The sequence below is a fragment of the Geotrypetes seraphini genome, chromosome 3, assembly GCF_902459505.1.
Source record: "Geotrypetes seraphini chromosome 3, aGeoSer1.1, whole genome shotgun sequence".
Classification (NCBI taxonomy): Eukaryota; Metazoa; Chordata; class Amphibia; order Gymnophiona; family Dermophiidae; genus Geotrypetes; species Geotrypetes seraphini.
In genome coordinates, this window is record NC_047086.1 from 335,278,212 (window position 1) to 335,305,378 (window position 27,167).

Below are 27,167 nucleotides of genomic sequence, written 5' to 3' on the forward strand. Positions count from 1 at the left end.
ACTAAACACATATAGTAGAGGATATGCTCTTTCATTTGGCTGTAACACGAGTGTTAAAGTAAATTATCTGCACAGTCACTTAGATCAATTTCCAGGCTATTTATTTTTTGTTCCCCTCCCTTTTGTTTTGATCCTTCTCCCTCTCTTTTTCATTATACAAATGTATTTCTGCCCTTTTCCATTTTGTATCGGTATGTTAATGTTTGTCTGTGCGTTTGATCGTAATAATTGTAACTTGTTTTTAACTTATGCCCTCTTTATTCATTGTTTTTATTATGTAAAACCGCTTTGAATTTTGATAAGGCGGTATATCAAATTTTTAAGTAAACCTGAAACCTGAACCTTTGTGACTTAAGCAAAGAGCAAGGTGAAATATTTCACCAAGACATAAAAACAATGGAAGTCAGATACCCAGGAAGATGGAATGCACACATGATGGCAGAATACTGTTGAAATCTTACAAGGGATTGTCCTGGCAGATCCCACTCTCGGAAGTCTTACAAAAGGAACTTCTTGTGTGTTGAATGACTGGAAAGTTTGTATCATAAACTTGTGCTTTTGGTATGAAATAAGTAGATTTTCATGTTGTACACTTTTCTTTTAATTTTTAATGTTTCCTTCATGTTTAAAAGATATTAATTTAAACACTACATTAAAATGATTTTTTAATGGGCGAGCAGAATGAAGAGTGGAATATGGCACATGTTCTATATCTCAAATAAATAGAATACTGGAAATTCCTTTGGCATTGACGTATGATGTGGTGCTGTTTGGTACGCTATTGAGGGCCAAGAGTTCAATAACTCCATACAACAATAAACTACTTCTCATCATGACGGGAGTTGCCATACAGCTTATATTGAAAAATTGGGACAGGTTAAACTATAGTTTTTGGTGGGAATCCTTGTGCCAAACTTATAAATTTGAACGTGAGTGCAATACAATTGGGACATATAAGAAATTCAAGGAGGTTTGGGACCCATTGACAAAATTTAGTAAAGATTGATTATTAGTTTTAGCCCTTTCTTTATACACATCCAGGAAGGGTGGGTGGGGGGATATGCCTTTAATTTATTATTTGATTGCAATTTTGTTTGTCTTGATCATTTGTATTATTTTTGATTGTCTTTACACTGTATGAAAGGGTGGGGGGAGGAATATGTATTTATTATATAATTTGATGGAATTAAGTGTTGTTTATTTTGTACATTGTTTGATAATATGTTGCACTTGATGTTGGTTTTTAAAATGAATAAAGATATGGGAAAAACACTAGTTTTGATAGAAAACTGGTGCCAATTTTGGAATCAGCAGGTCAAATATACCCAGAAACAGGTCTAACATTTGAGGCACCAAAATGAGTGTTGGTCAGTGTTATAAACTGATTATGATTGTAGTATTTCTTCCCTTCTGACATTGATAACAATATAACTGTTTTATTTATGTTATGTTTATAAAGTTCTCCTTAGTTGTATTATTTTGTTATAAAAATTTAATGGAAAAAAAAAAAAAAAGAGAGCAAAACTCCCCTTTTTTTTAGTCAGTGATTAAAACTGCTGCTCTCTATCTGAGCTCCTATCCAGGATACATTCTGGGTTTTCTGTTTTTGCATATACTTTTACTTGGAACTGTGACCAGTGGTGTTTGCTTCTGTTGGGGAATATAATTCAGCTGATGAATTGTTACCCTTCAGAGAGGGAAGGATTACAAAGTTTTTGCTGAATTTACTACCTAATTGACATGCCTATTGAAGTCCTTTCTGTGTCTGGTTGAGGTTTCTGCGGTGCTACTCCATCTACCTATGCTGGACCTCTACCTACATATCTGCCGCACTGCCCTAGGCAAGACAGTGTCTAGAAGTTGCCTGGTAGGATCCTGTTATCCTGTTGTATAAAGCAGCAATAAGGTCTACTTTCTTTTCTTTTTTAATACAGTTGAAGTCTAAAAATCCAGACCACATGAGAATCCACACCCTTCAAAAGGTGACATTCAGACATCTCAAAAATCTGGATTGCTTGATCAGCACAATTTCTCCCATTGCCCCCTCACCCTCCGCACACTCTGGCTCTCTTCCTTCACTCCCAGTCCTGCCCATAGTTCTCCCTCCCCTGTGCAAACCCTAGTTTACAGTACTGTACACTTTAAGAGTAAGGAAGCCTTCTGTGATGCAGTGCTAACAGCGGCCTTATTCGCAGGCTGCTTACAGTCTGCACTGCGCCTTTCCCTCTGACCTATCCCACCCTTCTGAAAACAGGAAGTTGTGTAAGAAAAGGTGGAGCAGGTCAGAGGGAAAGGCGCAGTACAGGAGGAGCTCTGCCCATGCTCTGTAAATGTGCTTACAAATAAGCACTATGTAAGTTAGGCAGCTATTTGCAGGATAGCACTTAGGAGAATTTTAGCATTTATGTGCCCATACATGCATAGAAACCATTATTCTAAATATGTGCATGCAAAATGGGCATGCAAATGTTAGTGCCTATGTTACAGAATTGACCCCATAGTCTACATCTGCCATAATGTCCTTGATTCTATGCAATACAGGAATACATTGTTCCTGATTCACCAGTAAGGATGATGCATTTCTACCTGTTTGGTTAACGTTTCCGACTTCAGTTTTATTCTAAGCACTTGTATTTCCTCTGACATTCTAGTCATCTCTTTTCTTAGTTCGTCTAACTGTTGTTGATGCTCCCTGCAGAACAAAGGAAAGGAAAAGATAATGCACGTCAGATGTAATAAAATAAAAGTTGATAGCTCCACCAGATATCATCTAGGACATGTTATCATCAGAAACCTACAATGGAAAATTTTTTCCTCATAACTACGATTCAAATCTTTCCTTTTTAAAAAAAAATTAGATGCTTCTTGCAGTAAATTTGTATGTTCTCTTTATTAAAAATACTAGCTCATAATGGATGAAGATAAGGCCAAAAGAGATTTATTTATAGTTGCCTTTTTAAAATCTTTTTTTATTTTCAGTTCAAACAGTTACAACTCACAGGTCTACTGTTGTTCCTTCAGTGTATCTGCAATACATCTGCATACAACTTCTGCAAATATTATAAGTTTTCACAGTAGCCCATCCCTTCCCCTTTCTGTCCTGTTTTACTGTGCTAATTATTGAAGCCTGTTTTTTATGCATAGTACATCTAAGACTGTATATTACTGCACATTTTCACTATAAACTGGGAATTATACCTGACCTCCATTCATCTGGAGTGATTATTCTCTAATTGGCTAACTATTTTCTCACCCCACCCCTCATATATGCACATTTTTGACTTACTACTTAAAACCACTACTCCTAATTGACCTTCATCCCCCCAACCAAATTTAAAGAACATCCACACGCTTTGAAATGCTTGTATTCTATGGTGCTTGTATCTCATTGTTTATTTAAAGCTTATATACTGCTACTGATGACTAGAACAGTCAAATCAGAGCGGTTTATATGCACTTTAACAATGGTGTCACGAAGCATGAGCTTCAGTACTGGTGTATCCATACAGAGCATAGAGAGCACTATACATGAGCTATTGTAGTGGAATATAGTATATAAATATAGATTATAGATTGTGCCCCCCCCAAAAAATAAAAACTAACTTAACAAATTTAAAACAAGTTCTACTAAAACTAACAAAAGTAAAAATCAAGGTAAATAAAATAAAATAATTCTGCATTAAATTGAGTTCCAGAGTCACTGTCCGCAAAAAACAAATCTTCCATTTGCCAAATCCACATTTTGCCGCTCCTCCAGTTTGCCCCTGGACCTCAGTATGGCTCCTACTTATCTGGGATTCAGACCGACATGCAGGCTCCACCAATGCCTGCCAACGAGCTGGAAGGTGGCAGTACTTTTCTTGGCTGGTTCAGGTCAGCGATTGCATCCCAGAGGCCTTGTCAGGAAGTCAGGCGACATGCTTTGGAGTGCTCCTTTGGTACCACCAGTTGGTAAGGTTGCAATGCTCCATTTGTTGGACTGTTTGTGCAATCAGCCTGATAAGCTAGCAGCCACTTATACTATGAACAACTTCCATTTCTCAACATATCCAATATAAGAGGTGGATCTTCTTTTTAGTTTTGGGCTCTAGTCATTTTGGCTGGTACAGCTCCCATTAATAACAGTTTCCTTCTCAAAACATCCATGCCCAGTTTACATATTTTATAGAGGTACTTATTTAATAGAGGTACTTAATTTATACCAGAAGCAACCCCTGACAACTTCGGGCCCTAGGCACGTGCCTACTAGACCTACCCATTAATCCGGCCCTGCCTGTCAAGGCTCACAATCTAATTTTGTACCTGAGACAATGGAGGGTTAAGTAAAATGCCTGAGATCACAAGGAGTAGCAGTGGGATTTGAACCAAACACCTCTAGACAGCAGGCCCAGTGCTCTAATTGCTAAGCTACTCTTCTATTGTGTATTGTATATTGTATATTCAGAAGGAAAATCTTGTAGTCATTCTGTATCCCTGCCCCCAAATCTCTTTCACTAATGCTTTTACCTAAATCCAGTAAACCCAGTTTTCCTGGACATTTCCATCATGTATGGAAAAAGCCTCTCATCTAATCTAATCTAATCTTCTATTTGTGTGTCGCTCATTCCTGCAGCACTACATCTGCTGATGGCTGTTGCAATCTTGCTCAGTTTTGCCTGCATAAGATACTACGTACATCATAAACAATAATTTATAGCTATTTTCAACAATCACTGTGGAAATCTCACTTCCTTTCTGTTTTAAAACAGTAATATAGCCAGATGGCTAATCTAGGGTGGGCCTCAAAGTAAACTCAAAGAAATACTTGGGCTGGTACCAGTACCCCTGCCAACTGAAGACCTCCTCCTCACAGAATGGACTCTTAAACCTTGGGTTATCAGCAGTAATGTCCCTGTGCTGCCACTGCCGACTCCATACCTGCTTTGTTTTGCACATATGTGGAAACTGAGCACCGCAAGGTGCGAGGCAGTGGTAGCATGAGGACACTACTATTGACAGCCCATGTTATAGGAGTCCATTCAGTGAGGAGGAAGTCTTTGGTCGGTGGGGCTTGCAGATCCCCGACAGTCACACTAAAAAAGAACCAATTATGGGTTGGCCTGAGCCCAAAGTTAGGCCCACCCTTAGCTATGCCACTATTTTAAAGATCTACTTCCAGAGGCACCTAGGAAACTGGCTTAAGGGGAATTAATTATTCTGGATTAATTGTAATCTTTGGAGACAGATCTTTGTGATGCCAAGATAGATAGTGTTGCAATAATCTAGTTGAGATAATATGATTGATTGGACCAAGACAGAGAAATGTCGATGATGAAAAAGATGTCTAATCTTCCTCAACATTCGTAAACTAAAAAAGCATTTCTTGACCAGGGAATTTATTTGGTCCTTAAATGTAAGAGAGGAATCAAAAAGGACTCCCAATAACTTAGAAGAGAACTCGATCTGCAAAGAGGCCCCAGATTCCAAAGCTATAATGTGAGGCAGACAGTCCAGTGATGTCACAATAGCTTTACTGTCCTATAATTGGCTCACATAAGAACCATGTTTTTTAGTTCAAGGGACATGTTGCCCATGTTCAATTAGAAATTTATTAAGTATTTCAGGACATTCAAAATTATAGGTATGGTTTTACCCTGAGTAGCAGGGTACAATATTCCAAACTGGACTCCAAGCTGTTGTAACTGTGACCTCATAGTTAACAGGAGTTTTCTTTTGTACGCCATGCAGGGGGGCCAAATCCAGTAAGACTAAGAGTTTGGCACCATTCCATTCAAGGAATCACATTGCTTTTGCCTCGGTGATAATAGCAAGAGCATGAGGATATCGTAGCACTTTAATCAAATAGGACATGGGCATTGTAATGTGGTTGGTCTCTTCACTGGAACCTGGTGAGACCTTTTGACCTCAAATTGTTGCTGGAATGAGAGGCCTACAAGTGATGGGGAAAAATTTTCTGCGAAGCTCACTGGATCAGTACCTTTAGTTCCTTCAGGTAGGCCTAAAAGATGGATGTTATTTCTTCTGCTGTGATAATTCGTATCTTCCAAGTCCTTTTGAACTGATTTTATAAGATTAGATTGATGATGCAGATCTTGAATAGCGACTTCCAACTGAGTCACTCAGTTCTCTAATTGCTCGTGTTGGTCCGCAATAGATTTGAGTGTTTCTTTAATGGTATCGATATCTTCTCTGAGCTCTATAATAGACTGAGAGCTTTCCCGTAACATCGATTTAATCTGAGCCATTTCTTGCATTATGGGTTCTAGTAAGTCTGATATCTCACAGTGTCATCATTTTTATCGGTGTTGGCCGATCTTGTTTTGGGCATTTAAGCCCTGATTCTGCAAAGTGCGTCCCGATTGTAGGCAGCTGTAGGTGTCCTACAGCTGTCTAATCAGCCAATCGTGAAGCACGTTTTGTTTTTTTTAAATGCTCCCCAGGCAGGCTGCCTATATTGAAAGTGCCTCCGGGAGCCTATGGAGGCCCGCAAGCCCACCTAAGGCTAGGCAGTAGCCTTAGGCGAACCTAGGCATCTCTACGCATCTCCCTAGCAAAGTGGGAGCCGCTTATAATATAGGCTAGCAAAATGCTGGCCTACGTGGTAAGTAGATGTGGCCACTATACTTTATCATGGCAAGGGATCTCCCTGCCGCGATTAGTATAGCGGCCGCGGCGACGGCTGCCAATATCCCCCCCCCCCGACGTTCGTGGCAGGAGTGTGCCCAACCCCTCCTGCCAAAAGAACCCGCCGCCTCCGAAGATTGCCAGCAGGAGGGTACCCAACCCCTCCTGCCAGACCCCCCTAATGACCTCCCCCCCAACAAAATGCCCAAACCGCTCTCCACGGACTCCCCCCAACAGCCTCCCCAAAGATCGACAGCAGGGAGATCCCTTACTGCGATAAAGTATAGCACCTGCATCTAAACAAACCCGATTCTGTAACCGGCGTCTGCAATATGGACGTCGGTTACAGAATCGGGTTTACTTTGGGCGGGCGTCCTATACAGAATCTGGGCCTTACTGCTGCTTACTGGAGGAAAAATCACATCAATTTTATTTTGTTTAGATCCTGGCATTCTCAGTATTACCGTATTTTCACGCATATAACGCGCATGCGTGTATAACACGCATACGCGTATAACGTGCGGGTCCAAAGCATGTCTGAAAATTTTTTTTATATAGCACGCACACACGTATACCGCGCATGCTGCTATAACCTCCTCCCACTCCTGCTTACTTTCTGGCCTGTGAACAGGCATCTTCCCCCCCCCCGCTCGCATCACCCCCCCTCCCCCGCGATCCTACAACCCCCCCAGCACCGCAAAACATCTCTTACCCGATTGGGCACCGGCACCAGCACCAATGCACAAGACGTGCCAGTGCCAGTGCCCGAAGATCCTCCCTCGTTGGGCTGAGCTGGGCTGGGCTGTGCGGTGCAGGGAGATCCTCCTTCTTCCCTGTGCCGGGCTGGACTGGGCTTTGAGCATTTGCGCATGCTCAAAGCCCAGTCCAGCCCGGCACAGGGAAGAAGGATCTCCCTGCACCACACAGCTCAGCCCAGCTCAGCCCAATGAGGGAGGATCATCGGGCACTGGCACTGGCACGTCCTGTGCATTGGTGCTGGTGCCGGTGCCCAATCGGGTAAGAGATGTTTTGCGGTGCTGAGGGGGTTGTAGGATTGCGGGGGAGGGGGGGTGACGCGAGCGGGGGGGAGGATGCCGGTTCGCAGGGGGGATGCCGGATCGGAAAAAAAAAAAAAAGTTGTAAAATGCGCTCACACCTATAACGCGCACGGTTATGCATGGTTTGTAAAAATCGTGTATAACGCGCGCATTATATGCGTGAAAATACGGTAATCTTCTTCAGATGAGTTCACTGTTGGAGCATGGTAGACGAATAGCAGAAGAAAAAAATTATTTCAGAGCACCAGAGCCTGAATTCTAAGCTGCCATCTTGGATTAGAGTCAAACTGGAAGCTCCTATTTGTTTTGTTTGACCACAGCTGCTCTTTGCCAGCCTCCTAGGAGCTGCTGCTAAGGCAGTATATCAAGTTTTAATAATCGCTAAACAATATGCCTACTGGCTTATCTGGCCCTGTTTCTAGATCCTGATAACCACCACACACCTCCACCCCTCAGAAAAAGCTCTCAACAAATTCCCACGCTCATATTCCCCCATGCAAATATCCTGACGCAAATTTCTCTACATTTCCCATCTATATGCCCACCACAAAACTCCATACATTAAATACCTCATCCCCTCTATTAATCTAATGGGAGACAGCATTCCCAAAGACCAGCCTCTACATGTTCTCCCTACTTGTTTTCCATCAATTACAGTTTTTGTAAATACTTAAATATTAAATGGATAATAAAGATCATACCATGACTTTTCTTTGAACATGTCTGCAATCTGCTGCTTTAATCTGATAAGCTTCTCATCCCTCTGTCTTATTTCTAATTGACTGTGTTTCTTTACTGTTTCCACTGCTTCGTTATACTGGGAAGAGAAGAAAAATAAAAATGATACTACCTAAACAACAATCTTTGTGTAAGACCAATTAACAAAACAACAGAAAGGGACCAGTCAGTTCCTATCCATCACCTTCACAAAACTATTCATAAGAGACAATATTGCTGGTTTCTTTTCAGTGGAATCCTAATGTGCTGTGCTAATAATGTTATACTCTCCAAGGACAAGCAGACCAAATCATTCTCATGTAGGAGATGTCATCTACGGAGCCCAGTGCAGAAATGCTGCCCAGCATACTGTCCCTTTAAGAGCTTGAGGCAACGCTTCCACCGCACATGCGAAGTGAAATTACTTACTTTCAGCAGGCATTCTCAGAGGACGGCAGGCCAATATTTTTATATATCCCATTCACACTAACAGATGATTTTGTAAAAGTTTGAAAACCTATTTGTCTGCAAGATATCTCATTCACTCTAACAGATGAGCAGATCTTCTATGTGTTTATGTTTTGATTTTTAATATAATATTGTAATTCCTGGTGATGGCTAGCTTCTTATTAAATTGGAAATCACATTGAACTCCTATTGGGGTATATTAGTGATTCATAATGTAATGTAAAAAACCCTCCCTCCACCCCCTTGGCATTGTATTTTATAATTATTTGCTACAGTGTGTTTTCGCTATTCACTGGGATTCACTAGAAAACCCTATTAATACCGAAAATACGAATACAGAACCATTGATCCACAGGAAAAGGAGGTCAGGTTCCTGTGTGAACCTGTCTACTATAGACTTTTGCTACCTAACACCATCAAGTCATCATTTCATGTACATTGCTTGTAAAGAACAGCTTGCTTATTATATTCTGTATGTTATACATGTATTTTATACATTTGGGGAGGGGGGTAAAAATAGTCTTTTTTGTGTAATAATACTAGTGCACAGTTCTATGAATATCTTCATCCTCAAGGGAACACATTGTGCATGACCATGAATAAGCAAAAATGCCTGTGAATAGCAAAATGGTTTACATTTTATTTTATACGCATAAGCGATTATCTGAGGACAGGTAGGCAGTATATTCTCACATGTGGGTAACGTCATCCACGGAACCCAGTATGGACAGTCAAGAAGTGAACTGTCATTTTAAAAACCTGAAGACAACCCACACAGTACATGTGTCTCTGCCTTCCCGCCCTAAGCCGGTTTGCGGGATCATCAGTTCTGAGTTTTCCATGGAGCTGAGAAGCTGTCCCTTCAAGTTTCAACACGTCAAACTTCTGCACCTATTTTCAGTGTCTATTTTATGCATGTTTTGGTTTAAAAAAATTTCATTTTTCGCCGTACTTTTGTTTTGGGCCTTTGGGCTTTCTTCAGCCTGTCTTCAGGTTGGGAGCATTAAACCTTTTCTGGATTGCCATCTACTCGATCTACCTGGACCATTAAGTCCTTTGACCTCATGTCAGCAGTTTTTCTTTCAAGTTCAAGGCTCCTAGTAGTGCATTCGGTGTAATAAGGCCATTTCAGCTACAGACCCACATAACTAGTGTTACACCGTGATACTTCCTGCCCACTGTGCTCTGAACTGCAGAAAAGGTTGATAAATGCCAGGAAATTACAGTACAAAAAACTTTTCAGGTCATCTATATCGAGAATGGTTAGAGACTCTGATACCTACGCTCAACATCCAGCAACGCCAGCATAGACACTGGTACTGACATCATCGCAACGTCTACTTCATTGGTGCTGCTGTCTCAAGGGCACCTCGTTTAAAAGGCTAAGCAGCATAAGCACACTTCCTGCTCTATGAATGCTTCAGTATCATCTCAGACATCTTCACCAATGATGCACTCTAAGCATTGATGCACCGATGCTAGATCGCTGTCCTTATAGCTAGTATCACCTCTGAAGCGTGCCTTCACATCAAGGTCCTCAATGCTTCGACACACAATTTTGTGCTTAATATACCCGCATTAACAATGGTATCGGCGCCATCTTTGCAAGAAGTTCAAGTTCAATTTATTTTTGATTTACCTCAATTTAAAGTCACATCAAAGTGGTTTATACTCCTATCTTCAACTCAGTCCAAGCAATGCCCAGATACTCCATCAAGGAATTGAACTTGAATGCCAAGATGTCGTTTGCCTACATCAAGGCATGCATTCATGTCAAGGGAGCTCCTCTCAACGCTCCAATTGATACTCGAGACACTCACGTCGACACTCTCCTCTAAGTTTCCCTTGGCATTCACCTCATTGCTCTCATTCTGCAGGACTGGACATCGAGGGTTATGACTGACTTATGTCTGTATTCCTCCAGTGACTATCTAGAGCTGCCAGCAGATGAATCATATGGAATACCTTCAGACCCATCTCCTTCTCTGCCTCATAGAAGGTAACCCTCCAGAGAGTCTGATTTTTACTAAGTATATCAGATAGATGGGACAAGCATTCACTATAAATATGAAGTCTGAAACAGAGTCTCAGGCAGAACTTATGGATGCACTTAATTATAACGAGTGGCCTAAAGACTGCATAAATGTTCCTCTTCACAACCTCATGAAGAAAGTATTGTTTAAAAACTGGGACTCTCCTCTTCATATCCTAGTAGCTCCAAGAAAGTTGGACACTCTGCTGAATTCAGTCTTGTCCTGCCTTTGATAGACCACAGTTATAACACCAGTCTCTCGTCATGGAGTCTACCTTGAAAAAGGCTCATAGTTCCAGGACATGCCAGCATTCCTCCTGGAGGAGAAGGCAATCATAGAGCCTTGAAACACTCTCCGGCCAAACTTATCTAAAGTTTGGCAGGAGAGTGTTTCAAGGCTCTATGATAGCAAATAGAATTCTGAACTATAATTTTTATATGACTTTCTATCTAAAGTTTCTCATAAAAAAGTATCTCCTTATGACCAGTATATTCCATAAGAGCATTTCTCTTCTTTGCAACATGTCATGCATGATCTCATAAGAACATAAGAATAGCCTTACTGGGTCAGACCAATGATCCATCAAGCCCAGTAGCCCATTTTCACGGTGGCCAATCCAGGTCCCTAGTACCTGGCCAAAACCCAAGAAGTAGCAACATTCCATGCTATCGATCCAGGGTAAGCAGTGGCTTCCCCCATGTCTTTCTCAACAACAGACTATGGACTTTTCCTCCAGGAAATTGTCCAAACTTTTCTTAAAACCAACTACCCTATCCACACTTACCACAATCTCTGGGAATTCGTTCCAGAGTTTAACTATTCTCTGAGTGAAAAAATATTTCCTCCTATTGATTTTAAAAGTACATCCCCTAGTCTTTATAATTTTTGACAGAGTGAAAAATTGATCCATTTGTACCTGTTCTACTCCATTAAGGATTTTGTAGACTTCAATCATATCTCCCCTCAGCCATCTCTTTTCCTTTTTAGTCTTTCCTCATACAAGAGGAGTTCCATCCCCTTTAATCATCTTGGTCGCTCTTCTTTGAACCTTTTCTAGTGCTGCTATATCTTTCTTGATAAGGAGACCAGAAATGAACACAATACTCCAGTTTAGTGTCATCTGGAAATTTAATCATCTCATGCGTCATTCCAATTTCCAGATCATTTATAAATAAGTTAAATAGTACCAGTCCCAGTACAGATTCTTGCGGCACGCCACTGTTTACTCTCCTTCATTGAGAAAAATGACCATATAAACTTACCCTCTATTTTCTAGCCGATAACCAATTCCTAATCCACAACTGAACTTTGTCACCTATCCCATGACTCTTTAATTTTCTCAGGAGCCTCTCATGAGGAACTTTTGTCAAAAGCTTTCTGAAAATTTAAAAGACTTTTACAACTGATGCCTCTATGCTCAGTTGGGGAGCCCACTTTGACGGCCTCCATACTCAAGACAGCTGGACTTATGAGAAAACTCTTCATATCAAACTTCTTGAACTTCAAGCAATACACAATGCTCTATGCACTTTTCAAGATCGCCTCCTCAATCAAGTAATGTTGATCCAAACAGACAACCAAGTAGCCATGTTACATGAACAAGCAGTGTGGAACAGGGTCTCGCTGACTGTCAAGAAGTGATACAAATCTGGCTTTTGGCAATTCTTTGCAATATTTTCCTGAAGGCAGTCTATCTTTCCAGGAAAGCAGAATATCTTAGTCGACAAGTTGAGCAGACTTATTCAGTCGCATGAGTAGTCTCTCAACTCCACAACTCTGTACTATATATTTGCTGATTGGAGGACCCCTGGTGGTGGATCTCTTTGCATACCCCCACAACCACAAACTTATACTCTTTTGTTCCAGACTCTACACTCCTAATCGTCTGGAGTCGGATGCATCCTTCCTCACACTGGCAGGACAAGTTTCTTTATACTTTCTCCCCAATTCTTTTAGTCAGGAAGACTCTGCTAAAGCTTCAACAAGACCAAGCCACCATGATTCTAATAGCATCTTGGCGGCCATGCCAATCTTGGTTCCCTTTCCTCCTCCAACTTAGTGCACGGGAACCCATTCTACTTCCAGTGTTTCCAACATTGCTGACATAAAAAGAGGGTTTTCTTCTCCATCCAAATCTTTGTTTGCTAGCTCTCACTGCATGGCTTTTTGCTCCCAGCAAGTAGATGCTTTCACACTATCTCCACCAGTATCAGCCATTATTGACACTTCTAGGAAACCTTCCACACAGCATTGCTGCCATTTCAAGTGGATTTGCTTCACAGTCTGGTGTAATCTCCACTCACTCGACCTCATCACTTGTCCTTTCTCATCGGTTCTAGACTATCTACTACACCTTTCTGACTCTGGTCTCAAGCACTATTCCCTCTAAGCTGAGCAGGGGTCCTTAAACTGCATTGCTGCCAGAGGGTGGTGGTGCTTCAATATTGTGCTAGGGATAGGCAAGTTTCCTAGAACCCTGCAGAGTGTGACAAACCCAGGTCCATTTCAGGTTTTTCTCATAACAAACCCAAATCCGTCCCGGGTTTTGTCCCAAACAGCAAGAGAAACCACACTGAGCCAAGGTGCAGGAGAGCTGACCAGGTGACCTGCCAATTAACTGATGAAGCTGACTTCTGATCAGACAGTGATATGGAGGTAGAAGAGGCAGAACAGGAAAAGGTTAGAGGGAAAAACTATACTCTGTACAGACCTGTCCCTGCCACTGTCAGAAGTCTAAAACCATTTGAGCAGCCTGTTAGAAACAGAGATAGGGAGAAACCTGCTTGTGGTAATAGGAAGCAGGCTGGTGTGTAGAAAACCCTTCCCCCACCTACTCAGAGGAGGAGTGGCTCTCCACAGGACATAACATGGCTCCTGAGAACAGGGAAGGGGCACACAGAAGGGAAGCTTGCAGGAGAATGGAAAACTGTGGAGAGCCAGTCACTCTCAGACTATGCTATGGTGGAGGCAGAGGAGTTACCACCTATCTGGAATCCTGAGGAGCAGCCAGAGGGAGAATCTATGGAGATACAAGAAAGCCATGTCGGTGCTGATATCCAGCCCTTAGCCATGGAAACACAGTAAGCATGAAAGTGGGGAGTTGCTGAGTTTTGTCAGTGTATAACCCTGTGCTGCCAGCTTAACTAGAACTTAGTTAAAGCCAATTTAGAAGCTCTCCGGAAAAGCCAAACCTAGGGATTTTTGGACAGTAGGAAAGTGTGAATTGCTAAGCACCATTTGAATGTATTTCCTGTATGGTGAACAAGCTGGGAAATGTCGTTACTTCTGCACAGCTGTGACTCATATCTGCAGTAGCGTTTTCAGGGGAAACGTATGCCTGACACTGAGGGGGATCAGTTCAGTGTTTGTGTGCTATGAACTGGGTGTTGAAACTACTTATTAAAACATTACTGCTCTGGTGAAGAGGACTATGTTTCTTACCTGATTAAAGTCCAGAAGCAAGGAACTGGACATCTTTCATTTTGAGATTTAAGTTTTCCTACTGTGTACAGTGACTGAACGTTTTTGCTATAAGTTCATGCCAATGCAAATTACCCTGTATTATAAGGCGGTGGTTGGAATAAAGCTACTTTTGTTTTGCCATTCCTTACTGGGACTCTTCTACCTTGATTGCTCATGAGACAGAGATTGTGCCTGAATTAAGACCTGAGGGATCCCTTTGTGGTAAGGGACATGCCAGATCTAGATTTTGGTCGCAGCTCTACACGCTTGCTGCGCTTTACAGGAGCGTGGTTGTGACAAGTGCTAACCTCTTCCTCATTATTGAAAATGTGACAATGAAACAGCACCCCCCACTGGCAGAACTGTAGGTGGAGGACTCCCACTCAGTTTAGAGGGAACAGTGGTTTCAGTGCTATTAGTGCTTTTCATACATCATTGGACAAAAAGCCATTATCTGTACATCTTTCAGTACCCAGATTCTGGTGACTTGGAACCTTAATGTTGTACTTTCTACTCTAATGAAGACTTCATTTGAACCACTCTTGACTTCATCCCTCAAACATCTCACTTGGAAAGTAGTATTCCTCATATCTCTCAAGTTGATAAACTTCAAGCACTTGTGTCAGATCTACCTTATACAACAGTCTACCATGATAGGGTAGTTCCTTGCACTCATTCCAAATTCCTCTCGAAAGTCGCCTCTGAATTTCATCTGAACCAGTCTATAGTTCTTCCCGTCTTCTTTCCAAGGCCTCATTCTCACTCTGGTGAAGCTGCACTCCACACACTGGATATAAACATGCTCTTGCCTATTACTTGGATTGGACCAAACCTCACAGAACTTCCACTCAGCTGTTCCTCTCATTCGATTTTAACAGACTTGGAGCTCTGTAACCAAGAAAACCATCTCCATATAGCTGGCAGATTGTATCACTTGAAGGCCATGTCATTGCACATAAAGTTCAAGCAATGGCGACTTCAGTAGCACATTTATGTTCCACTTCCATTGAGCACATCTGTAAAGCAGCCACCCAGTCCTTGGTTCACACCTTCACATCCCACTACTATTTGGAGAATTATTCTAGACAGGATAATTGGTTTGGCCAAACAGTTCTACAAAATTTATTTTCTATTTAGATGCCAACTTCCCTCAAATCCTGTTGATTTTGCAAGGCTCATGGTAGTTGTCAATAACCCTCTTCTCAAAGGCATGATCCTGGCAGCTAGGGAATTCCACATGTGAGAATATACTGTCTACTTGTTCTCAGATAAAGTGAAGTTACTTACCTGTAGCAGATATTATCTGAGGACAGCAGGCAGATATTCTCACAACACTCCCACCTCCCCTAGTTGGCTTCTTAGCTTTGTTACTGAACTGATGGTCCTACAAGCCGGCTTCGGGCAGGAAGGCACAGATGCATGTGCAGTGCGGGCAGGCTTCAAGTTTTTAAAGTGGCATGCGCTTGTTGACTGTCTGTACCAGGCTCTGTGCATGACGTCACCCACATATGAGAATATCTGCCTACTGTCCTCAGATAACACCTGCTACAGGTAAGTAATTTTGCTATCTGTGAGTACGGAACGCAAGGATATCGAAAATGTATTGTATATTATTGTACTGTCAAACCCATGCTTGCGAGTTAGGTGGGAAGGCACCTGTTCATGTGTGGTGGGAACACTGCCTCAAGCTCTTAAAGGGACAGTACGTTGGGCAGCATTTCCACACTAGGCTCCATGGATAAAATCACCCACATGTGAGAACATTGGCCTGCTTCCTTGGAGAATACCTGCTATAAGTTAAGTAACTTCATTTTACTGGAGGAATGACCCTGCTGTTAAAATAGCAGCATTGATGTGCCCAAGATCAGGATGCCTCCTTATCAACCTTTGACAAGCAAGAGCATTTGAAATTGCTCAAATTCTAATATAAGGGCACTGGAAAAGAAAATGGTATAACAGGATAAGTAAAATGGCAGAAAGGCTGCAGTCCCTTAGAAGGAAGGAGAGGTGTTATTGTTGAAACTTCCTTCCTGCTATTAGATTTTGAATATCGGAATGCATCATTGAGACAGCTATATGGGTATGTTAACTTATTGGTAATGAAACCAAAGAATATAAGCATGGTTAAAAAGTAATAATTAAAAAAAGACAAGCAAAGAGAGGAACAATGATAGAGGTAAAATATCTGTTTCCCAAGCATTCAACTCACCTGTGTCTGGAGATCGTCCATGAGTGTTTCATAATATGTAGTGCTGTCGTTCAGCAACTGGATCTTCTCATCTATTATATTCTGGCATTCTTTTACTTGTTCTTTTGTTATTTCATGGTTGCTTCTTTCTACTTCAATAGATTTAACAAACTCTTCATTCTGTGAATGTTTTCCAAGAAATATTTTGAGAATGTGAAGATAGGAAAAGTATATAGGCATCTATTCTGTGCAATATATGTGCCTAGATACCTTTATAAAAAGAGCTTACTGCAAGGCAGAAGTACATTGTATACATATATCTGCCAGTAAGAATCAGAGTGTGTATGCAGGTACTCATTTTCTAGCCCTGAGAACCTCTATCCGGTCGATATTCATCCATTTTTCAGCAAGTGGTCAACATTTTTATGTCTGCCACTGGCTGTTTCCCAGATATTTAATACTGGGACATGTCCAGGCACTAGCATTGAATATCTGTTTATAGGTTGGCCAATAAAGTCTACGCAATTAAATTCAATATTCAGTCCTTAAATGCATAAGCTGAACCACACTATCCCCCAAATTTTATACAGGATGCTTTGAGTTGCACGTAGCAATTTGGGTGCACAATCAATAATGAGCCAATTAGCGCTGATAATTGGCTTTTTAACAAGCAATTATTAGCATTAATTAGATTTCATTTAAATTTATGAGCATAAATATAGGCACAGAATATATGCCTAAATTGTACACGCGGTGCCAAAATGGGGGCATGGAGATGGGAGGGTGGGTCTAGGATGATTAATTGCAGTCCTTTCAGCATGACTAGCTCTGCATGGATGTTTCAGTGCTGAATCAGCCGCAGTGAATCGTCATAGAAATATGATGGCTAGTCTCTCTTCCCCAAGGTCCCTGTCATCTCTGCCTCTCTCTTCCACTCTCCCTGGTCCAGCATGTTTCCCCCTATCCTCCCATCAAACTTCTACATGGGGTCACCCACCACCATTCCCATAGCTTCCCTTCTCCAGTGCCCCATCCCCTCGGACATGACGTCTTTCCCTCTCGGGCATCCCACCTTCCAAGCAGGAAGTTGCATCTGGAATGCTGCAGGACCTCGTTTAAGGGTGCGATGACACCCCATCCCCCAAAATACAATTCCCACACCGCCCCTAAACTATATCCGCTGCCCTTCCAAGGGCAGATCCAGCTGTTCTCTCCCGGACAATTCAGTGCGGCTGTGATGAAACGTTACCTCCTTGTAGCCTCATATCATGTTTTCTGGTTCTAGAGCATCCCATCATTTGGAAAAAGACTTGTTTGTTTAGTAAATAGTAAAATCTGATAACCCTAATTATAACTTCCTCCCTTTTGCTTGTTATGCTCCTTGCTGTGCATCCTAGCATCATTCTGACTTTAACTTCCACCTTATCACATTGTTTTGCCATTTTGTAGTTTATGAAGGTTAGCTTCTTTTTCCTTACCTTTTCTACTACTACAACTTTTAAGAACTCAAATGGCATTTTCCTTTTATAAGAAAATTCAGATCCTAAATTAAGGGGCAAATTATTCCATAATCTTGTAGCCAGGAAAAAAAATACACAGTTCCTAGTTGTCTCCCAATCTGTAATCATTAATGGACCACAATAACTGTGTGGAAGCAAAAGGTATTGTCACAACTGCCAAATAATCTGGATGCTATCCTACAAAACTTTCTAAGTGAGAGTAATGGTTTTAAATGGTATTCTATATTGCCTGAATATTGCATTTAACTGGCTATGTTCTCACCAGCTCCATATACCTGAAGATTAAAATCTAAAACAGTTAATCCCTCGACACTAGCGGGGTAAGTGCGTCGGACATTTCATCAAGTGCTAACCCCTGTGGCCGGCTAAAAAACTAACACCTGCTCAATGCAGGTGTTAGCGGCTAGCGCAGCAGGCGGTTTAACGCACAGTATTACGTATGTTAAACCCCTACCGCAGCTTGATAAAAGGATCTCTTAGTCCTGCGACAGTTAATCACAGACACTTAAACTCGCGTTACTTAATCCCATAGTCACCTAAACCCACGTCACTTAATCCCATGTCTGTTGTTTGATTAATTTATTTTCTGCACATATATTCTATAATTTATTCTTTAAGTTTTCATATGTTTTTTGAAGTATGCACTCATAAATATAATACACATGCAGCATATATGTAAATCAGTATATAATATCAGAAATGCAGTATATGCCATATAAAAGGTACAGGTAACCTATACACACTGTACTTGAACACATAAATATTTATTGATAAGAATTACATCAACTATCGACACGTTCTATATAATGTCTGACATTATGAATGCAACAAATGTGTCATTGCACGAAGAAACACAAGAATCTCCACTCTTCTAAAGTTTCCAACCGCCTTAGCAACATGATCTTTCAGAATCTGGTATTTCTTTGTTGATGGATGTATTAATCCACTTGCTTCTTGAAGCAGAAGCACCTTCTGACAGCTCATATCTTGCTCGATTCCTTGCATAAAAACTTGGACAAGGCCTGGTATTGAATTTCTGGGTATAACTTCAGCAAAATGTTGACTGCCACCAGATGAATATTGGGCCCGTTGATTTTATTTTATTGATTTCTGAATTCACTACATTGCCAGGCAACATATGAAATTACTTTTAATTGTATGTAAAACAGTGCTGGTTTTATTAGGCTACTAGTCTTATAGCCCGTTACATTAACGGGTGCTAGAATATATGTGTGTGTGTGTTTTTTGTTTCCTTTCTCCTTAGCCGCTTTTTGTATTTCTTTTCTTTTTTTTTCCTTGGCTGTCCACCACCACTCCTTGCCTGCTCCCCCTGTCCATTCTCCCTTCCTTTTACCTGCCCTGTGTCCTCCACCACCCCATCACTGCTCACCTTATCCAGCAGCAGCCCTTCTCCCTTTGTTTTACCTCCCCCCTGTCCATCATCACCTCCTTCCTGCTCCCCCTGTCCAGCAGTATGCCTCCCTTCCTTTTTCTGCCCCTCCATTTCCCTGTGCTGCAGCAATTCCCTCCCACCCCACATCCCTGTGCAGCATTTTCCTCCCCCCATACCTTCCTCCTTACCTCCATGCCCTACCATTCTCTCCCCCTCTGCTCCCTTTCCTCCTTCAACTTCATCGGGCAGCAGCAGCAGCATTTATAATTAATTGCTATTGCCGGCTTCAGGTCTTCCTCTCTGGCGGGTCCTGTCTTCATGAAAACATGAAGTAGGCAGGACCCACCATAGAGGAAGGCCTGAAGCCGGCAACAGCAGCAAATTTAAACGCTGCTGCTGCCCGAAGAAGCCAGACCTTAACCACAAAGCTGGAGGGTTTTAAAAGCTACAGCGGCAGCGGTGCTAGGGGGGGGTTGAAAAGCCATTGGCTGTGAAGTATTCCAAAGGCTTTTAATGACTTTAAAAACTTGCCTGTTTTTTTTTTAATGGCGTCCGGGCTCCCGCGGCCTGCAACCGCTGACATCCGCCTCGTGGGGGGGAGGGAGAGAGAGAGCTTCGCGCAGCCTGCAACCACCGACAGCCGCCGCAGCCGACATCCGCCTTGGGGGAGGAGAGAGTGTATTTCGCGCGCATGCGCACTCCTATCTGCGGTGCCCTACAGCGCACGGAAAACGGAATATGTGATGGGAGTGCGCATGCGCAACTTAGCCTTTTATTATATTAGATATATGGCGGACTGCTCATTCTAGAATCAGTGATTGTATGAATTTATATGTAAAACCCCCTAGCGGTGATGTGATGCAATTACAATTAAATGTATGAGATGTTATGTTAACACACTAAATTGAAATTCCCTAGTGGGAGAACTACACAAGATAATATAAATCAGACAATTCCCACTAATAATCGAGTGTAAACTCTATTCTGCATACAGGAGTCTGAACAAACAGATTGAATGGCAACACTTTTACTAAATGAAGCTGGATTTCAGTTCCAGGCTTTTGAATGTTTCCAGTCGCACAGAATGTAGTATAGATCAACGAATTGTGCTCCAATGAAATCTGACACTTTGACTGACGTCAGTATGCTGCTAAGTTTTTTAAACTGAGGCTGTCGCCATTTTGCTAATACTTTGAGACCGCTTTCAGATGTACACAGAGCAGTAAGTAAGATAATTTACTATGAACAAATTTTAGGAAAACTAGTATTGTTTACTAAATATATGTTTCTTTTACAGCGGCTTGTTTCTCAAATAATTTGGCCCTGATGCAGTGGATTTGAATCTTTGCCCACGAAACGCTGGCCACGTTGGCTTTCTTGAAATACAAGCGCTGACTAAAGATAAGTAGGCTTTTTTGAATTACAAGTGCTGATTAAAGATAAGTAACCTTTAACAGCACTGAACACGATCTGTTGATAGCAACGGTAAAGAGAGATAAATGAAAGAATGTAGTCTCATGAAAGATGAAAGAGTGTAGTGATAGTAATGGAAGTAAATGCTATAAAATAATAGAAAATTATATTTTAACAAAGTTTAAAAATTTTAAAAATGACAAAATAGAAATAGCTAACTGAAATCTTTTATAATAAAATAGGTAGAGTTTAATGATTTTGAATAAATTAAAGATACTGGAGTAAGGCCAATGATTGGAGAATAAGGAGCTAACATAACTACGCTGAATACCTCAGTCATTGAATACGACTACGCGTAGGCTCCATTACTGAGGCCGACTCCTGTATGCAGAATAGAGTTTACACTCGATTATTAGTGGGAATTGTCTGATTTATATTATGTTATAATTATGGTCAGATGTTTAGTAGGTTTCCCTTCAATTCAAACCAACACAGAGGTTAAACATTTAAATATTTGTATTTATATTTATTGCAACTAAAAAAAAGCAACAACAATTGAGGGTGAAAGAAAACTAAATAGGTATGTCCAAAATTTTTTCATATGAGATGTTGTCTAAACAAAGTAAATTATATTTAAATATAAATAAACTAGTCTTATAGCCCGTTACATTAACGGGTGCTAGAATATATGTGTGTGTCTTTATTTCTTTCTCTCTCTCTCTCCTTAGCCGTTTTTTTTTCTTTCTGCCTTTCTTTTTCCTTGGCTGTCCACCACCACTCCTTGCCTGCTCCCCCTGTCCATTCTCCCTTCCTTTTACCTCCCCTGTGTCCACCACTACCCCTTCACAGCTCTCCTTATGCAGCAGCAGCCCTTCTCCCTTTGTTTTACCTCCCCCCTGTCCAGCAGCACCTCTTTCCTTCTCCCCCTGTCCAACATTAGGCCTCTGTTCCTTTTTCGTTACCCCCCCTGTCCATCAGCACCTCTTTCCTTCTCCCCCCTATCTAGCAGTAGGCATCCCTTCCTTTTTCTCCCCCTCCTCCTTCTTATCCCTATGACACACTTACCTTGCTCTGCCCCTGATCATAGGTTCCTGTTTGCCGCCCAGTTGCACCCATTGGAAAAGTTCCCTCTGCCACATCCCGCACCACCCCCTCCCCCCGACGCGACTCCCGCTGTCTTTATTTCTGTCTGTGTCCCTGGCCCCCTTTGTCTGTCTGTCTTTCTATGTATCTCCCTGCCCCTGTGTCTTTCTTCTTTTCTTTCTGTCTCCCTTCCTCCCTGTCTGTCTGTCTGTCCAAAGCAGCATTGCCTCCCCTCCATTTCCCTCCCCCCACAGCAGTTCCCTGTGCAGCAGCATTAGCGTTTCCTCTACCCCACTTTCCCTTCCCGCGGGCCCAACTACAAACCTGGTGATTCCAGCAGCGTGTGTGCAGCAGTCTCCACACGCAGCTTCGGGTCCTTCTCCTGCCCTGATTTGTTCTGCCACGTCTCTGATGACATCATCAGAGACGCGGCTGAGCAAATCAGGGCAGGAGAAGGGCCCGAATGAGCGTGTGAAGACTGTTGCACACGCTAATGGAATTGCCACCGGGTGGGCGGAAAGTTGCTGGGCTCCTCGGTGGGGGCGCTGAGCGGCCGCGATCCCTCTCCTCCGATACCCCGCCCGCTGGAGATTGGCGGCTGGCTGCCCAACTGGTGTAGGCGATCGGTGCCGCAGCTCTGTCCCGGCGGCCTCCGAGCGGCTGCGCTGAGAGGAGAGGAGCCTGTTGCCCGAAGAGGAGGAGCGGCATTGTCTGAAGAAGCTGAGCTGCGTCATAGACCTCAGCTGGCTGCAGCGGTGGTAAGCCCGATGCGTGAAAACCGCGCATGCGCACTCGTCTTTTTGCGACAGATCAGGGAACACGTTTTTTTAGTGCGCATGTGTGGCCTAGCATTTTATTATATTAGATAGCAAAGCTAATTTACCATTCATGTGTGATCACATTTACATTGATTACACCATTATAACTAATGGTAATATTCAAACCTCAAATAAGTATTTGATTAGGTGACTCTTTTAAACCCAGAGTTTTTTTCAGTCCCAAAGTTCAATAAAATACAAAAAGTGTATTATGTGTGCACACAGAAAGTATGAAAAAACCCCAAAACAACTATTTTCACCAGTATTACTGCTTTCTTCCATTGGGTACCATCGAGTTGTTGTCCTGCCATCTGTCTGGAACCAGCAGAAACTCAGCAGATTCAAATGTTTGTTGCTATCTTAGCTGTAAACAAATGAAAGAAAGCAAAACCCTAACCTCCCTAGATGAATGCAGGTTTAAGTCAGTGTCTTCTTAGGCTAAGCCTTGTATTTCTTACTAAATGTGCAAAAGGACAGATAATTATTTAATCCCTAAGCTGACCCTCCCAGGAAAAAATTTTCTGATATGACATCAGCTCACAGAGTTTAAACAAACACATTCACACAATATCTGAGCCACCTCAGCTTTATCTGTATAACCAAGTATTTTTAATTCAGAAATAATGGAACTCCTCAGTAATTACCTCACAGTCTCACAGCTTCCTCACATAGAGCCTGTTAGTATATGAATACTGACTGGACACAGTTCTGCACTACAGAACTTCTTAGAATTCTAAGATATGAGATCACTCATGACCTTCAGTTCTCAAAATAACATTTAGCTTAAAAAAAATAGTTTCAGATTCTTCACGCTTCATACAACTGTGTGCATTGGTTAAGGTCTCAGCAGATTAGTAATCAGAAAAGACTGCAGGAAGGCACTTCAACAATGCAGCAGAAAAAAACAGCTAAATGCTAAATTAAATATAAAACATTTGCTTTAAACACCAATAATATTAGACAATCTGAGTTAAATCAGTGGTCTTACACAGTGAAGGGATAAAAATTCTCTATTTCCCACTACTTAATACTTCCTTTTAGCAAAAGGAGTCACAAAAATCTAGTTTGAATTCTAAAATATACTTTAAAAGTTCTTATCAATTTTCCTTTGAAATATAACTCCAAACTTGATTTAGAAATCTCAATCATGAGAACCGCAGGTATTAGATAAGCTCTTGACCTACAACTCACACAAACTCAGCTGTGTCCTCCTTCACAGCCTTCTTATTACATACCTCAGCTCAACAGCCCATAAGCAGATTTAATTTGCAGTATCTCTCATGAAAACAAACATTTATAGGAAATATTTTAAAAAATATTCACTCTTTCCACACACACACACAAATCCCAGAGCCAACATTGAAATTTTCACTGGAGCCACACACCATTTCCTCACCAATTCTTTGTACTGCATTAAAATTTCTGCTCTCTCGCTCATAATAACAGCCCTGGCGTTCTTAATGAGACAGCTGCTATTAAGTGCAGCTTCCCCCAAGCTTCCTGTTTCTCTGTCTTTTTGATCTCCCTGTAGCTCCCAAGATCTATGCATGGCACAGCCCCCGAGCAGCTCCCAGCCACCCCCCCCTCCTGACTCTCTCCTGTAAGTGCTTTAATTTTATTATTTTTTTTCTTCCTATTACATTTGTGAAACCCCCCATGGGAGTGGGTTTCTGAAAGAGCTTAGAAAGAAGTGTTTGTGAACAGTTGGTTTGAAACCAGCAATTGTCTGTCTGTGTTAAAACTGAAAAAGGGTTTCTGCCATTTATCTGACTGCAGGAGAATTGTATCCAATTAGTGATAGTCACATGGCTGAGTGTGCAGAGAGGCTTGATTAATAATATCCTATGCAACTTAGCCACTGAGGGATGAATATTGAGACACTTGGGTGAAATGTTATGCATTTTAAGAGATTATTTCATAAGTAGGAATAAAGATTGTAGGCTCAAATGAATATGAGGCTATGAACTGAGCAGAACTGAATCAGAATAGGAGAAGTGAAAATCCACTCCCCATGAGTTCAAAGGAGGGAGAAAATAGTGGGGAGGCAAGCTCAGCGAGTTGAAAATTGGTTCTCAAAAGTCTGGAATCTATTGGAGCCCACTAGGGACCAGGCGATACTGGACCTGGTACTCACCAACGGAGAAAGCGTATCAGAAGTTTTGGTAGGTGATATGCTGGCCTCCAGCGACCACAACATGGTATGGTTCAACCTCAGGAAAGGTTTCACTAGATCAAACACAACAACAAAGGTCCTCAACTTTCGGGGCACTGACTTCAAACGAATGGGAGATTTCGTCCGTCAGGCACTGCAAGACCAAGCAGAAACAGATAATGTAAAGGCTATGTGGTCAACCCTGAAATCTACCCTACACGAAGCAACAAAACGCTATATAAAAACAGTAAGCAAACGACGGAGAAATAATAGACCCCAGTGGTTCACTACAGAAATCTCAGACCTTGTTAAAATAAAGAAAAAAGCATTTATTTCCTACAAACAATCAGGAAAGGGAGAGGCAAAAAAAGACTATCTGGCCAGGTCTAAAGCTGTCAAAACGGCAGTCAGAGAGGCCAAGCTTCGAATAGAAGAGAATCTAGCAAAGGACATTAAGAAGGGGGATAAATCCTTCTTCAGGTATATCAGTGATAGAAAAAGAAACACAGATGGGATACAACGCCTTAGGAAACCAGACGGGAATTATGCAGAGTCAGATTCCGAGAAAGCCGAACTACTAAATGAATATTTCTGTTCAGTCTTTACCTGTGAGGCGCTGGGGTCCGGTCCACAGTTGCAAGCAAGGGAAAGACCCGTTTTGGAATTTCGAGTTTACACCCAGCAGCGTCTACTGCGAACTATCAAGACTCAATGTGAACAAAGCCATGGGACCAGACAATCTACAACCCAGGGTGCTTAGAGAGTTGTGTGATGTCCTGGCAGAGCCATTATCCGTGCTCTTCAATCTCTTCCTGAGCATGGGAAGAGTCCCCTTGGACTGGAAAACAGCTAATGTCATCCCACTCCACAAAAAGGGCTGTAGGATAGAGGCTGTGAATTACAGAGCGGTGAGTCTCACATCCATAGTGAGTAAACTCATGGAAACACTAATCAAGCATAAATTAGATACGATCCTGGACGAGGAGAATCTACAGGATCCCCGCCAGCATGGATTTACCAAGGGAAGATCATGCCAATCCAATCTAATTAGCTTCTTTGACTGGGTAACAAGAAAGCTGGATGCGGGGGAGTCCCTAGATGTCGTGTACTTGGACTTCAGTAAGGCTTTTGATAGCGTTCCACACCGCCGGTTATTGAGCAAGATGAAATCGATGGGATTGGGAGAAACATTAACTGCATGGGTCAAGGATTGGCTAAACGGTAGACTTCAGAGAGTGGTGGTAAACGGTACACTTTCCAAAACGTTGGAGGTGACCAGTGGAGTGCCGCAAGGCTCGGTCTTGGGCCCGATCCTGTTCAACATATTCGTAGGAGACCTGACTCAGGGGCTTCAAGGTAAAATCACATTATTCGCCGATGACGCCAAACTATGCAACATAGTAACTATGAGCACTTTGCCCAACAGTATGACGCAGGACCTTCTTCTATTGGAACATTGGTCCTCAACTTGGCAGCTAAGCTTCAATGCTAAAAAATGTAAGGTAATGCACCTTGGCAGCAGAAATCCATGCAGAACTTACACACTACATGGTGTGACCTTAGTTAGGACTAAGGCAGAACGTGACTTAGGGGTGATCATTAGCGAAGACATGAAAACTGCCAATCAAGTGGAGAAGGCTTCATCAAAGGCAAGACAAATGATGGGTTGTATCCGTAGGAGTTTCGTCAACTGGAAGCCCTGTGACAAACGGACGTCTTTCCCAAGGTTTGCCACAGGGAAAGGAAGGAAAGTATACAAACCCCAGTGCAGAAGGGCTGACCAGGTCAGTGCCCAGGACAATAAATTAGCTGACTACCCAGTGAGTGACAATGAAGAAATGGAAATAGAACAGGAAGGCTTAGACTTACCTGAAGCAGTCCCAAAGCCAGGCAGGAAGAATCTGCCTTGCTATTGTCCAATGCCGGTAAGGCAGAAAGCTCACAAGCAATTTCACCTCAGAGAAACGGCATGGGCTAAGGAAAGAATTCCCTTCCCCCATCCAAAGCCAAGGGGGAGTGGTTCTTTCTCTCAGCTTAAAGCCAGGCTCATCAGAGAGCAAAGGGAGGAAGGAGGAGGAGCAGAACGAGGCTTGGCAGTAGAGCAGAGGCAGGATGGGGCTGAGCTTGCCTCAGACCCTGCAGAGCAGTTCCTCAGTACTGACTGGGAAATGACTGAGGAACAGGCTGGTAATTTGGCTACAGAATTCCTTCCCCCAGAGCCAATAATGTTGGAGGAAA

The 27,167-nt window shown here is 42.2% G+C and overlaps 1 protein-coding gene across 8 annotated transcripts in view; it reads right to left on the reverse strand.

Moving 5' to 3' along the window:
• LOC117357501 (uncharacterized protein PFB0145c-like) overlaps positions 1–27,167 on the reverse strand; it is a 122,571-nt gene that overhangs the window by 17,168 nt on the left and 78,236 nt on the right. For all 8 annotated transcript variants that reach the window (XM_033938212.1, XM_033938211.1, XM_033938205.1 and 5 more), the window contains 3 exons: positions 16,572–16,730; positions 8,384–8,499; positions 2,587–2,692 (listed from right to left, as the gene is read on the reverse strand). In XM_033938212.1, the coding sequence (XP_033794103.1) occupies positions 2,587–2,692; positions 8,384–8,499; positions 16,572–16,730 (381 nt within the window). The remainder of the gene's footprint in view (positions 1–2,586; positions 2,693–8,383; positions 8,500–16,571; positions 16,731–27,167) is intronic.